Genomic DNA, 15745 nt, shown 5'->3' on the forward strand with positions numbered 1-15745 from the left:
TGATAGTTGTGAGAAAGTGATTTCGAAAGAGATTGCGACAAAGCTTAAACTTGGCAATAGAAATGTATCCACAATCATATAAGCTATGATCAGATATCATTGTCCAAAAAAGGGAATGAGGTACCTTGTACTAAATATAGCTTAGTTATGTTTTCTACTGGTAATAGGGGTTTTTGATCAGATACAGTGTGATGTAGTGACTATGAATATGTGTGGTGTATTAGTGATGTAGTGACTTGAATATGTGTGGTGTATTAGCGAGAAAATCGTGACAGTATGATTGTCAGGTGGTACACGATGGTTGGAAGAATAACTAAGCCATTTAGAAAGACAATAAAAAATAATAATTTTAGCCCCATCAAAGAAGAGATTATACCTAAACAAGGGGGATTCTAATCTTCTCTTTACGAATAAATTTATGGCGTCGTATATGCTTTGGTAGATAAGGATGAAGCCATGTAAAATAATAAGACAGAAGAGGTACATCCCCATCTTTGAGGAGTTCAATGATATAATGCTGATGGAATTAACTTTAGGGCAACCTAATTTGAGGAATTCATCAGATCATTATTGAAGTTAGAAATAGAGAGGGATTGACCTCTTCACAACCCTTTGGACAGAAGGTGGGTATTTCTTGACATGATTTTTGTGGCCTTGAATCAACACCTTGCAATATCTTTTTGTTTGTTTTGATTTTCTCTGCTTCCAGCTACATCAAAAGCTTATTAAAAACTACAGTAAGAAGAACATGAAATGAAAATCAAAGAAAAAATGGGAACATATGGTTATTTATAACGCATAAAAACAGAAATATGGTAAGACATGAAACACAAGTAACTATCTAGTTTGGGAAACCCTTGGGCTACATGGATGCGCAAAAGGGATTCAAAAGTGAAAGACATTGGCCTACAAGGATGTGTAGAAGGCATTCACAGATCATCCATGTGTTTCTGGTAAACCATATATATCAGTGATCATATTTCTACTTTCCGAAATATATACAGTTACGAACTTCTCTATGATAATCGGAATGGTTTCTTTGTCATTTGAGAGGTTGGGCTTTGGTGAAAACAAATATTCCTCCACCCCCAACAGCTCGACCCAAAAGCATGTCCCTGTCCAAATATGAAAGGTAGTATAGCCCTCCGACCGATCGTCTGCAATGCGTTTGATTTTGATTATTCACACCAGCTTACACAAAAAATTACTATAAAATTTGAAGATAAAAAGTACCTCGCTGGGCTGTTCACAGGAATTTGTGCTTTGAAATTCCGAAAGAATTGCAAGATCTGTATGACCAAGGACATAGGGATAAGAAAAGATAATAAACACAAAAATGTATTTTCGAGTAGGTGATGCCAATACTCAACACTCCACGTGTCTTCATAAGAAGTTTCAAATGAGGGGGTTGAGATGAGGTTATCTTGGGCAAAAGGATAATTTGATTTTTTTTCCTACCTTGTTCACTAAGTTCACAATTATCATGATTCTATTTTGAAGTGATATGAAAAAGATGGATTTCTTCTAAGAAAATCATGGTTTTCCTCTACACAATCTTCTCTTTTGATAAAAGTATTTAAAGCAAGGGAACGGCCATTTTCTTTAAGATTGCTCAATTCCTTTTCATTGGCTGGGATGGCAAGAAGTAAAATGGTTTGTTTTAGACTCTTGAGAAGGGTGTGAATGGGAGGTGTATCTTGGTTAATGGAGATGGCTGAATCAAGGAAAGATCTAAAAAAAGGGAGATAAGGTATCGACAGTATATAGATATTTTTAGAACCGTGATGAGATCATGTTTTTCTGGAGGTGAAAGGGGAGAAGAATATTGGTTGGGGAGGTAAATTTATATATTTTCTAGGCGAACTAATTTCTTACCAGTTTGCTACTGAATGTAGCAATTAACCGTGTACATCTTGTGTATTGCTTCTATTTCCTAAAACTTGTTTGTAGTTTAGACTTGGTGTTTTTATTTGCCACAGTTTCTTTCATAGATGTAGCTAGGTATTCAGCAGGTTGTTGGAATCAGATTGCCATGGTTTTGAATTCTTGGCCTCAAGGATCCATCGTAAAGTTTGAAGGTTTTTCTCCCCACAACATATCCCAATAATAATTCCATCCAATCTGGAACAATCATAGCCAGTTATCCTACCAAATGTAGTGTGTAATGATCTGTTAAAAGGTACGTCACTCAAAATTACTAATAAATATTGTTAGATTTGGCCAAATCGACTGATCTATATATACCATGGTTTCATGTGTCTTGGTTCAGGTATAGAGAATTGAAACACAAGAAGTAAATAAATAGAGTCTAGAGCTTTTTGATTTCCTTCCTCCGTAACTGGGATGTATCTTTCTTTCGTTTTTTATCTTATGTAATTGTTGTTTCTTTAGGGTCTACTTTCTCAGCCGCCCTTCTTATTTTAAATAATCTGCTACCGTCCAAAAAAAAAAGAAAGAAGAATTGAAACACAAGGATACTAAGCTATTTTTAATTTACAGTGAAGGAAATTGAAAAACAGGAATATGTGCATTGTCAGTGCACCTGTAAGCTTAAAAATGTTCGAGGCAATATTGCTGGAGCTATCAAGGCTTGTAGATCTTCATTGATCTTGATGTTTTCAATGGCAATCTACAAAGATATAACATAGTATTTTAGATGATTACGAATAAAAAATGGCATGCTGCGAAATAGTAGAAAGATGAAAAGATGTGCAAAAACTTCGTCGTCAATATAATAGAGTAAGCGTGTTAGACGGCTTCAATAAATAGTGTGATGGGAAAATACCTAATCATATAGAATTAAGACATTATTCTGCCCTAGGGACAGTGTCATCTGAACATATAGTAAAGAAACTAGAAACAATGGCTTTATTGTTATCACTATAAAAGACTTTATTTCCAACCATTTGCTTTCTTAGTTTGAACTAAATTTTGGTGAAAAGAAAGATAACCGGGATAGGTTGTAGTTTTCCTCCTTTGGGAATAATTATGAATCTTCATGCAATTGAAAACCCTAAATATTGGGCTGCTCGTGGCAGTGGTGTAGATTTTTGGTTGAATTGCATTAGGATAAGAAGAAAATGAAAAGTTTCATGAATTTTGTTAGTAGATACTAGATGAAGGTATGTGGGAATATCTCTATTTCTTACTGCATTTTGCATTGTCGGAAAATGTAGATCCCGCTTCCACTTCTTCCTTTTCCTGATCTCTTTGAAATGTGTATTCCTTGAGTTACACCCTGTTAAAGTATAAAAGATAAATAACACCTTTCTCCAACAGCTTAAGCTATTTGGGAAGTTGGTAAGTTTAACATGGTATCAAAGCCAAAGGTCTCGAGTTCAAACCTCCCGGATAGCAAAAATCCTCATGCGATGGTCGGCCCAAAGTGGGACCACATGTGCCACGTGTTTGCCAAGTGGGCCACACGTGCGGGGGAGTGTTAAAGTATAAAAGATAAGTAACACCTTTCTCCAACAGCTTAAGCTTTTGGAGAAGTTGGTAAGTTTAAAGCACTCCAACGACATAATTGTTCTGATAGCAGTGTACAAGATGATATTGGATCTGTCAAACTACCAGTAACTCCAAAAGCTTAAGCTGTTTGGAGAAGGCGTTATTCAATCTTTTATCCTTTAACACTCCCCCTCACGTGTGGCCCCTCTTTTTAAGGGTTGGCCTACACATGGCACATGTGACCCCTCTTTTGGGTTTGGCCATTGCATGTGGATTTTTGCTATCAAGGAGGTTTGAACTGAGGACCTTTGGCCCTCTGATACCATGTGAAACTACCAGTAACTCTAAAAAAGCTTAAGCTGTTTGGACTGGAGAAGGTGTTATTTAATCTTTTATATTCTTTCATTAGCAAATGAGGTATCTATATAATGATAAAAACATGAAAAGAACTGCAATTGGTTGATTTGAAAGCATGTAGATTGTGGTAGAGAACTATACTTTGCAGCAAGTGGACCATTTCGTGTACTCAAAAACTAATCCTTCTCATTCAATACTTCAGATCGTAGGAATTAAGTTGAGAAATTTGTGTATTCAGAAATACTTTACTGATTAAAATCAGCTACTAATAGTGAGAAAATTGAATCTACAAGTTCATAGCAGGTTAGAAGATAAAGGCTTGATTAGGTGCAAAGTCTGCAAGAATATGTGAATAAATGTCGGAGAATTAGCACTACTGTGAAACCAAGTCCAATATGTACTGGAAAACAAATGATGCTCCAAGTTCCTGACTCAAGAATAAAAAGTGTGGGTGTTCGTGGCATATACACTAAAGTTCAGCATAACGGACTGCAAATTTTCTAGCAGCTACACTTCCTAGATCTTCTGTGCTTTCCAGTCTACTATAGATGTTAATCTAAATTTTACCAACACTCAGTTAATCAGAAAAGGAAAGTCCAAGAACACTTCATAGTTCATATATTTGGCAAACTTTAATGGGAAGTTAACACTAAAGTTTAAAAATAGAGTAGAAGGAATGGAACAATCCCTCGAGATTTATATCCACTGCAGTCTAGCTCAAGACCATGTCTTCACAAAATAATCTAATTTTGATGTACATTATATGGTTCTTGTGTACGAAAAAAATTCAGGGCTTTATGGGAAGGTCCTAAGACATAAAACGACAAAAAACTAGCAAATAAAAATCAAATGTAGGAAAAGAAACTGACCTCTTCAAATTGAAGATATATATTACGCTTAGAAACAACAGAAAATTTTGCAGAAACAAGCAAAGTCGCGCCTTCCTGCTCCTGCAACGAGAAAAGTTCCAAAAGTTTAGCATATGGAATTATAATTAGTAGCTAACTGAATCTGGATTAAAACATTATTTACTAGAAAACACTTGTAGTTTCGTAAAAACGACCAAAGAAGTCAGGCAGCAACATGGAATAATAGAAACATGACTGATTTTTGCCCAATTTCAATTAGAGGACTTCAAGGTAGTTTATTACATAAAAAGTTACAAAGAGTGAATTGTAGACTAAATTTGTTTTAAGTTTTTTTTCTTCATACCTTGTCAGAAATTTGATTGGAATAGAGCACTAGGTGGAAGCATTTCCTATGGTCCAGATGGAAGCTCTACTTCCAATTTGGAATAGCGAAAGCTTCTATGATCTACAAACCACTTTGGTAGCTATGACTGGATAGTCTGTTAGGTATAAGGGAGAGTTTATTACAATGAACTATTTTAATTTTTCTGGGATGGAGTTGTTTCCAAACCTTGGCATTGTTTAGTCAGGTTGACACCTGTGACAAGGTTATCATGACACTTGGAATTTTTGAAACTGTTACCACACACCTTAACAAATGTATTCTTGCCAATAATGTCATATTCTTGGGATCAGTTGTGTCTTTTGAGGGTGTCAAGGGAGACAAAGAAAAGGTGAGGGCTATTGTAGAGTGGCCCATGGCAACTACTATGTCACAAGTAAGGAGCTTCCATGGTCTTGCAACCTTCTACCAGTGCTTCATCAGGAACTACATTGGTGGCTCACATCCGAACCAGTAGTAACAAAACCAGAGTCCCTGACCACGCTGCTAACGTTGGATTAACCATTGCTTTAGCTCGAGCTCCTCTGATCACTCCCCGATAACTCTAAGATGGGGGGGTTGGTGCCGGTAGTGAAGCGAATCAAGTTAGGCGAACAGAGAATGTGGCACGAGTCAGTCAACGGATAAAACGCGTGAACCAACTACATGAAGTATGGCATCTTCAAGCGGATGCCATTTGCGAATAAGAGTTTTAAATTCATCAAGGAGAACATGATCCGCACTGATGCTCTTGCCTTGCCAGGTTTCAACTTTCAACAAGGTATTCGAAGTTGAGTGTGATGTCTCATATGCCGGCATTGGAGCAGTCCTAAGTCAGGAGGGAGGCCCATTTGCTTACCTTAGAGAGAAGACAAGCACCACCATTATTTGATATACAATGTGGAGTTCTATTCCTTTTGTCAAGCTTTAAGGTATTGGAAACAATATCTCAACCATTGTGAGTTCATTCCATACTCCGATCAGAGGCCCTCAAGTACCTTAATTCTACGAAGAAACTCAATACATGTCATCCCAAGTGGGTTGCCTTCTTATAAGAGTACCCTTGTTGGACACTTTCTTAGTTGAAGTCAATGGGTTCGACTTCATTAAAGATCTCTCCACAGATGACCCTACGTTTGGCAACATACTACATTGCTTGGAGGTAGATGATCCTGTTAACTTACCAACTTCTCCAAAAGCTTAAGCTGTTGGAGGAAGGCGTTATTTATATTTTTATACTTTAACACTCTCCTGCACGTGTGGCCCACTTGGCAAACACGTGGCACATGTGGTCCCACTTTGGGCCGACCATCGCATGTGGATTTTTGCTATCCGGGAGGTTTGAACTCGAGACCTTTGGCTCTGATACCATGTTAACTTACCAACTTCTCCAAAAGCTTAATCTGTTGGAGAAAGGCGTTATTTATCTTTTATACTTTAACAGATCCTAAATAAGAGTTTCGATTTCATGATAGATTTCTCTTTCGAAGTGCTCAATTTTTTCATGATTGTTTGTTAAGACAAATGATGATTGTTGAACTTCATGGTGGAGGTTTGGAAGGACACTTCGACCATGATAAGTCATTGGAACTAGTCGAGAAGTACTCTTGGCCACCTATGCATAGGGATACTGCATGCTACATGGATTGATGTCGTATTTTCCAAGTTTCTAAATCTAAGGACCACTCCAAAAGTACTGGTCTTTACACTACAGTCCCATGTTCTCCATGGTAAGATCTAAACATGGAGGTTATGTTGGTTTGAAGCATACTCAATGAGGTATGGATTCTATATTTTTGGTTGTAGATGGGTTGTCAAAGATGTCCTACGCTTCCAAAAAATTCAAGATGCTTCCCATTTAGCTCAAATGTGCTTCAAATAAGTTGTACACCTTGATTGACTTCTGAAGACTATCACATCAGTTGTGGTGTGAAGGTTATGGGTCATTTTTTGACGACACTAGAAGAATATGGGAACCAAGCTTCAATATTCAAGTGTCTACCGTCCACAAATAGATGTTCAAATGAAGGTGATGAATAGAAGCCTTGATGTGGTCTAAAAAACTTACGAAAAAGTAGGGATTCGAAGTTTGGAAGCCAATTAAGATGAAGCTACCTACATTTGCTAGCAATCTTATGTTTCATGAGAGGACTAACAAATTGCTGTAGATTATCATTTTGTTTGTAAAAAGGTCACTAGTACAATGACATCTACTCCATGTAAAGTCCAAAGATCTGCTAGTAAATATATTTATAAAAGAACTTACATGCAAGCAGTTTAGAAGCATTTGTTTCAAGCCAAGCATGGAATGGCATCTATGCACCAGCTTGAGTAGTCTTGAGAGTTTATAGTCTAAGTTAGTTTATAGAGATTAAATTACATTTATATATGCCATAATGGCATAGGTGTAAATATTAGTAAGTAAAATTGGCATCTTGTTGTCTAAGATACTACTGTTCAAGCTCAGTGATGAAGAAGCTTATGATTGGGACTTGTGGAACCTTGGACTATGTCTTATCAGCAATATCAGAATTTGGAGATTGACCACAGTTTTCGACGAAGCACATATCATTTACCAGCATCAAATGGTGCATAAGAAGCAATTTCAAATTACCATAGGAGATGCATTTGGATTTGTCCTTGATATCCTACAAGTGAGAATTGTGGAAATCAGACTTCTATTCACATAATCTAGAATCTTGTTTTACAGTAAAGGAAAAATCAGATGGAAATTTGTTGCCACTAAGCGGATGTTCCCAACAAATCACTTTGAAGAGATCAATTTCTGTTATTATAACAGGAGATGAGTTTTACATGAGAGGAAAAATCAGATTGAAATTTTTTGCATTCAGCTGATGTTCTCACCCAATCACTTTGAGGAGATGAGTTTTAGTTATTTAACTAGGCTAGAAATGATTTGCATAGGGGAAGGTTTAAATGCTGAAACTTGGTGTTACTATTTTTTTTAAGGGTTCTAGAATTGGAACTACTTCTCTAGCCACAAATCTGATGTATTTTTTGTTTTCATATTTAGTAAAGTGGTTTAATAAAACAGTTAAGAGTTCCTCCAGAATTTCATCATTTCTTGCACTGGAGTTTTTTTTTTTTTTTTTTTGAAAAGGTAACAGAATTTTATTGCATAATCCTTGATTACAGAAAATTAGAAGGGTGCAACACAAGGACTTCCCAGGAAGCCACCCATCCTAGTACTACTCTCGCCCGAGCACACTTAACTTCGGAGTTCTGATGGGATCCAGTGCATTTGTGCTGGTGTGATCGCACCCTAAAATATTTAGGTTATTGAATTGCACTTGAGTTGTTTCTTAGGATTTCTCATGTTCTTCTAGAATTATAACAATTTTTCTAGTTATACATCTGATGTATTTTCTGTTTATATATTTACTGAAGTGGGTCAATAAAACAGTTTGACTGTCTTTGTTTTGATAATTGTCTCTTCCTAGAAAAGACAAGTAAAGGGATTTTACACAAATATGCATAGCGACGAACACGGTTGAACTTATCAAATTCAAGCGTAATATATACAAGCAACAATGGCAACCAAAGTAACAAGCAAAGCAATATAGAACTTGTTTTGCATTGGGTAAACTAACACTGTGAAACATTGACTCTGCAAGTTCCAGACTTGGGACGACTAGTGGACATAATGTGCTGTCTCTGTGCTCTATAATTTCAATGTAGGTCTTCGATATGGCAACCCTATATTAACCTTTTCCTCGACACTTTTCAATATCTAGTGTCAAAGCAGCACAGAGTTCACTACATTTCAGCCAATGGTCGCTACAGTGGAAGTAGCAGAATGTGGTTTATCAAAGTTTGATAGTTTAACAAGCAGAAGGAAAGAAATAGAAATGAACATTGAAACGCAGCATGACAAACATCTGTGACAAATTTTACTTGTTATCTAACAGTAAAATATATGTTTAGGTCAGATCTCTTCCCAGAGGGATCAATTGTCACTTAACTAATCTACCACTTTCCCTCCTGTTAGAGTTTTGTTCAAATCTCTTCCCACAGGGGTCAATTGTCACTTAGCTTAATCTACGACTTTGTCTCCTGTTAGAATACGATGAACTTAGCTGCACAATACATTAATTTTGTTCATGATCTAAGCATATTGAGAATGATTATCACTTCATTTAAGGAAGAAATCTACAAAAGATTACCTCTAATAATGTGGGAATACTCCATCGCACTACATTACGGACGACACCTCCATCTGATTGGTCCCGGCATTCAAATTTTTGAAAAATTTGGCCCACCTACTCATAAACGTATATGGGTGTGAGTGATATCGAAAAACTCAGTTGAATTGACCAAAACAACAAAAAATATAGGGCTCTGGGTATTGTCACCCTTAAAATTAGGCAGTTCCACCTGGACCCATTTGTCCTTTTTTCAATAGTTAATCTGGGATTGAACCACCGACCTCAAGGTTGAAGAACAAAGCCTTGACCAATTGAGCTAGAGACTCATTCAATATTTGGATTCCACCCCTGTAAGTTTGTTGTTCTATTTGATGCACTTTTACTTCATTTCAGCAAAATTGGACCCATTTGTCCTATTCGAAGAAAAGAAGTAAAAGCGTATCAAATAGAACAAAAAAACTCACATGGATGGAATCCAAATATATGGGTGGCAAATAATTATGCTCAATGATCCAAACCATGGAGCAAAATCCTGTTACATGCCTAGATGGGGTCCCTCTTAGCGTAGAATAAATGAGTTTATATTTTGTGAAATTATCTCTTTAGTTTGGTATGATGGGAGTCTTAGAGATAAGGGTTATCTAGATTAGCTTGGTTAAGAGCTTTAGAGGAAGTGGTCAAGTGGGTTTTCTATAAATAACATGTAAGTAGTCTTTTTCAGAGGAACGGAGAAATTTACTATTGCATTTTTGCACAAAAAGGAGGATGGACCCTTCCCTTCAAGTGGGTGAGAGGCTGATCTTCCCTCTCCAAGAAAATCAATCACATTGCAAACCGATTTGGATTCGTAACAAATCCACTCCCATTGGAAGATTCTAAACACTCCAATTTGTGGCCAAATGGATGAGAGAAATATTTCGGCCGAACCATGTCTACAAACTTTTAACTTGGCGTGAAAACAAAATTTCGGCGAAATTTGGTAAAAAACCAATTCATTGTGGATTTCGTTTCGGTCATGGCCAAAACCTAATTAAATAATTCGGATGAAGCGACATGTTTTGGCTGAAATTTTAAACCATGCATCAAATAGACCAACAAACTCACATGGGTGGAATCCAAATATATGGGTGGCAAATAACAACCCTCAATCTATTTCCTGAATGATCCAAACCACTGAGCAAAATCCACTCCCATTGGAAGATTCCAATGTTACATGGATTCTTCTGAATGGGCGAGGAATCTGTGTTGGACATGTCTTGGATTCCAATACTTTAGAATTCACAGAGACACTTCTATGTCTCTTTTAAATTTATTTATTTTTTTCTCTAAATACTACTACCACAACCTTACAATTACTGCATATTTTAAGTTTTATCCATCCTAACAGTAAGTTTGGGATTTGCTAGCATCCATCACAGAACTCATTTCGCGGATGCTCTGTTGCAACTGACAGCAGCCACCTCGTGAATGAAGACAAAATCTGCTGAAAAGTGAGCCTGTGTGGCCACTCTCACATGCAACAGACCATTTCCGAGAAATGCCTATGTGATGGACACTAGCAAATCCTAGTAAGTTTTATATATTTCTCATATGAAAATAAAAGTTATATTTACTCAACTTACTAAAAGTTTTAACATATTATGTATTATAAGAGAAATGCCCTTCATTCTATCATTGCTCGTATTATAATTAAAATTTCAGAATTAATTAAAATATTTGGGTGAATACATAGACAAGTTCAAAGGGGTGTCTCGGTTAAAAAGGGGGGGTGTATTTATCAAAATCAGACCTGAAGAAATGGAAGTCTATTTGCAGCCTCAAAAAGGAGGAGTACATCCGGCGCGGAGGTATAATTAAGACGCCATGTCCCGTCCAATTTTTCCAACTCAATTGCACAACCCGCATCAAATCCCTCAACGTACACCTGCCATTTTTACGAAAATACCCCTCTATTTAAACCATAATTACCAATCAAATTAAAACCCTACGTTTTAGATGAGAGTGAAAGAGAGAGACGGACCAGTGCCTCTTCAATGGATGCTCTTTGATCGACGGTTGCAACGAGGCCACGTTGCGTGTCTTGAGCGGCGATAAGGAGATCGTGCTTTCTTCTCTCCAAATTCATAGCCTCGAATAACAGGAAAAACAAATTCAATGGAAAGGAAAACAAAAAACGAGGAAAATGAGAGAGAGAGAGAGAGAGAGAGAGAGAGAGAGAGAGAGAGAGGGGTTTTTGTATTACTGGATTTGTTTCGATTGCTAATTGGGCAAGGCATCCGAAGCTTTTTTTCTGATGGGTTTGTTTTCTTGTTGGAATATGTTTTCTGAGTAGCAGTTTGTTGGTGGGTTTTCCAGGGAAGGACAAAGGATAAAGGAATGTCAATTCCATGGAAATTAGAGGGTTGGTTCTTTGTTCTTGTTGGTTTTTGAATGAGAGAGAGAGAGAGAGAGAGAGAGAGAGAGCGCTAAGGTGGAAAGCTTGTGCAAAATTTTCTTATCTATATTAAGTTTATTGGTCTCAAGCAGTGGGGCCATCCTTCAATGTGGGCCCATCTAATTATTACTTGAAGGGGAGATAACTAGAATCGTTGTCTTAGATTGGACGTTTCAACGGCCGTCAACAAGGTGAAAAGTAAGGAATGTGTGTGATAGTTTTGAGAAGTTACGGATTTTGGGTATTTTTTAAAACAAGCATCAAACTGGGTGATTCTTCAAAATCGAGTAGAAAAAAGACACTATACCCTTCTGACGTGATCAGAGTCCTCGTATGTATGTTGCCCTTCCTGATGGATGAGAACGTCAATCATTATCTTTAAAAAAATTTAAGGATGAGAACGTTAATATAGGGAGAGTGAAAATATCATAAAAAAGAATTGAAGTTTCCCACTTTTCATGTCAAATCACGTACGTCTCTTTTGGCAGTGACATTATTGAACATTTAATTATTTCCCACTTCTATTTTGGCTTAGAACGTCTCCGGATTCAGGAAACACCCATCGTTCAAAGATATCAAGTATGCCGCCATATTCTTGAGTACGCCGTCGGAATATCAAGTAAGCTGCTCGATTCAAGAAACATCCATCGTTCAAAGATATCAATTACGCCACCAGAATATCGAGTACGATGCCGGATTTTCTGAGTTCAAATATGTGTTCCAAACTTATCGAGTACGCCGCTGGAATATCAATGGTACGCCGGCGAAATCTCATACAGAGAGGTAGTATTATTAGAAGACGCCACAATTCCATATTGATGTCTACGTGTCGTGAATCCGACCGTCTATGCATATTGGCGACGGCCAAGATTTAAACGAACCCAAGGGACTCTGAGTTCAAAGAATGATTTCAAATCCAAACTAAACTGGCTGTATATAGAGGCGCCAGCGTTCCAAAAAGCTTTTCAACACATGTCAAGCATCCATTCGTCTCTAGTTATTTTCGACGGCCAAAATAGAAACGAACCCAATGTTCTGTCGGTTCAAATACACATTCAGTCGAACCAAAAGAAACCTTGTGAAGCGCGCCTGTTGATGTCAGAAGGGTATCAAGGTCTTTTTTCCACCCGATTTTGAAGAATCACCCGTGTTTGATGCTTGTTTCCAAAATTACCCGAAATCTATAATTTCTCAAAACTGTGTCACGATTCCGTGCTTTTCTCTTCAACAAGCCTGAGGTGACATATATACAGGGAGATGATATTTTCACCCCCCTGCATTACGCGCACGCTCCCCTTATAATGTGATTTGATGTGAAAAGTGGACAGCTTTAACGCTTTTTGACGTCAAATCATGTTATAAGGCGGGGCATGCCTAACGCGGGGGTGTTGAAAATAGCATATAGAAATGATTTTTGTATCTATAGTTCGGAGGGCTAGGATCAACCTGTAGAAATGATATTTGGGGCACAAACTATTTACATTGTGGCCCATCACATGGATGGTTTGGATCATCCTATAGTGTTGTCCGTACAGTAATTTTAACAAAATACAGGACTATAAGGGCTTACACCGTATAAAAAAACTCAAGAAAGAAGGAGAAATAAAGATAGGTGCGGATTAACAATGCTCTACCAAGTGAACGATCCTGGCCCTCTTTTTTAGTTTTTATCAATCACTATACTTAATTAATATCCCTATTGAAAAAGATCTTTTTAAGCTTATTATTTTGATTAGCGAAACTTATCAATACTAGTATCTATGTAATGGGAAAACTTGGATCACCCTAAAGGGAATTGGCTTGAATAAGGACACAAATATTTTTAATTAGAAGATACAAAATCGTGAAATGCCTTCTGCGATGGACGCTAACAAATCCCTTTTAACAATTTAGTATCATCTAAATAGCCAATCCCACGAATCTCGAATGCCGTAAGGTCAAAGAAGCTGCGGACTTTTTGTCCAAGCAGGATTGCCCCTCTTGTGGGATGGAATTTCTTGGATTGTAATCTTCCTCCCTGCTTTCTTTAATAATTCTGGTAAGGTTCTGCCTAACCCCAACCAACAAGAGAGTCAAATGCAGGTCAGAGACAAGTAAAACAAAAGATAATTATTGGGTAAATTACTGTTACGTGCTGTAGTCTTTAAAAATTAACAAGAAAATGTTGGTTGTTTCCAAAAAAACCCTTATAAATGTTATTTTTAAAGACAAAGGGAATTCAAGGACGAAATGCCTCTTTTATACCCTTTAGCATTTGTTTTACTTTTTTACCTTTTACCTTCATCAAGCATACATACGAGGAAGATGGTTTACCGGCGAAATGTTCTCTTCTCCGGCGAACTGTTCTCTTCTCTTCTAAAGTAGGTACAAGCTCTCTCTCTCTCTCTCTCATTATTGAAGGGAAGTAATGGAATAAATTAGGGTTGCTTTATTTTATAAATTTATTTTCCATTACAGTTAAAGTTTCCCTCTTGCTGTTGAAAAATGGTTTGGAGCTGTCTCTCCCTCTCAATCTTAAAGGCAAAAAACGTAGTTGAAGCCAAAAATAGTTACTCAAAGCAAAAACAATTTAATTGAAGCGAAAAATAGTTACTGGAGCTTCCAAATTGCATTTGCAAAAGAAAATTTTATGTGGTTTTTTGCTTCAAATGCACAAAATTGGACACATCAGCCTTCTTCCTTCTCAATTTTTTCTCAAAAAGGTTTCTAGATCTCTCCCTCTTCTTCTCGATGCAAAAACAAGTAGTCGAAAGGGAAAACAGGTTATTCAAAGCTAAAAAAAATACTTGGTCGAAGCCAAAAATTGCTTGGTTGAAATAAAAAATGTGTTTCCAGTAACATTCGCAGTTGTGTTTTTTGCTTTTGACTAAATTTTTTAATCTTCGACTAACTGTTTTCTCCTTCTCGACTCAAAAATAGGTACTCGAAGCGAAAGAAGGTTATTCAAAACCAAAAAATACTTGGTCGAAACCAAAAATTGCTTAGTCGAAGTCAAAAATGTGTTTCCAGTAACATTTGCATTTGTGTTTTTCGCTTCGACTAATTTTTTTAGGCTTCGAATAACTTTTTTTTCTCCTTCTCGACGCAAAAACAACTACTCGGAGTGAAAAAAGGTTATTCGAAGTCAAAAATGTGTTTGGAGTAACATTCACTATTGTGTTGTTTTGACTTCGACCAAGCAACTTTTAGCTTCGACTACCACCTGATTGGCTTCAACTAATTGTTTTTTGGTTTGATTAAGACGTTTTGGCTTCAACTAAAATGTTGAATTCAAGTAACATATTCCAGTAACATTCGGAACTCTTTTTTCCATTAGCCACAATAACACAACAAAGATAATGAGATTTTGAATATTTGGAGGAAAAAGAAAATGAGAAAGGGGCGTCTCTAGAGAACTCCTTCTACCCTCTCAGGACAAATGAGTATCTGCTGCCGAAGAAATGAAGATGTTTCGCCAGAGAAAAAAGCTTCTATCGGCCATAAAATTAAGCCGTTTCACACAAAATAGGTCGGAGTAAAACCTAGAAAGAAAGTGTAAAACCTGGAAGTAAAAGTAAAAGAGTAAAACTGTAAAACAAAGAAAAGAAAGATTAAAGTAAGCTCAGGGGTATTTTTGCCCTAAAAAATCATTCTTTTAATAAAATAGCATTCTAAGGTTTTTTCAAAAGTCAACATTTTCTCGGTCATTTTTTCAAATTTGCAAATTTGCAGCATGTAACAGTAATTTACCCATAATTTATTAGCCATGTGACCGACCACCCTTATGCCTAGACTCCACAAATTCATAGCCATTAATCATCTCCCACGTTCACCACACGGAAAAGAGACGCTTAGAGATCCGCATATCCAAAAACTAATGATTTCTCACATTTACCAAACTCCTGCTTAAAGATTACAAAAACAAAAGAAGAAATATTGAATTAATACAAATCTAAGAACAACATTCGTGAATAATTATATATAGAGAAGTTATATACACCATAAGAAATAGTACAAATCTTGCGAGCAAGCCTGCACTCTCTGTGACAACTGAAACTCTGTAATTCAAGGACTATGTTTCCAAATTTCTAGATTTTCTATCTATACAAGAGAAGTTTGTGAGAGCAAT

General features: G+C 36.8%; 1 protein-coding gene and 1 non-coding gene across 2 annotated transcripts; both read right to left on the minus strand.

Annotated features, from left to right (window-relative positions):
• Positions 1-754: 754 nt before the first annotated feature.
• On the minus strand, positions 755-11660 carry LOC143885563 (Plastid-lipid associated protein PAP / fibrillin family protein). The gene is made up of 8 exons (XM_077389788.1): positions 11446-11660; positions 11224-11331; positions 10993-11127; positions 9222-9317; positions 4677-4757; positions 2543-2629; positions 1234-1289; positions 755-1157 (listed from the first exon to the last, which is right to left on the minus strand). The coding sequence occupies exons 1-8, from the start codon at positions 11590-11592 to the stop codon at positions 1043-1045; spliced, it is 825 nt and encodes a 274-aa protein (XP_077245903.1). The 5' UTR covers positions 11593-11660; the 3' UTR covers positions 755-1042.
• Positions 8203-8321, minus strand: LOC143845676 (5S ribosomal RNA). The gene has a single exon (XR_013234489.1). It is a non-coding gene; the product is annotated as a 5S ribosomal RNA (ribosomal RNA).
• Positions 11661-15745: the final 4085 nt, after the last annotated feature.

Source organism: Tasmannia lanceolata, unplaced genomic scaffold, assembly GCF_043159265.1.
Source record: "Tasmannia lanceolata isolate RefF3 unplaced genomic scaffold, GAP_Taslan_0.1 ptg000002l, whole genome shotgun sequence".
NCBI classification, from domain to species: domain Eukaryota; kingdom Viridiplantae; phylum Streptophyta; class Magnoliopsida; order Canellales; family Winteraceae; genus Tasmannia; species Tasmannia lanceolata.

What these genes read in the sequence shown, in the direction of transcription:
- LOC143885563 (XM_077389788.1), bottom strand. Translation starts at nt 11,592, where the DNA reads ATGGAATTGACATTCCTTTATCCTTTGTCCTTCCCTGGAAAACCCACC. An exon ending in ATAGACTTCCATTTCTTCAG is followed by an intron (nt 9,318 to 10,992) that starts GTCTGATTTTGA and finishes GTTTATGAGTAG; the next exon opens with GTGGGCCAAATTTTTCAAAA. An exon ending in GTATTCCCACATTATTAGAG is followed by an intron (nt 4,758 to 9,221) that starts GTAATCTTTTGT and finishes TTCTCGTTGCAG; the next exon opens with GAGCAGGAAGGCGCGACTTT.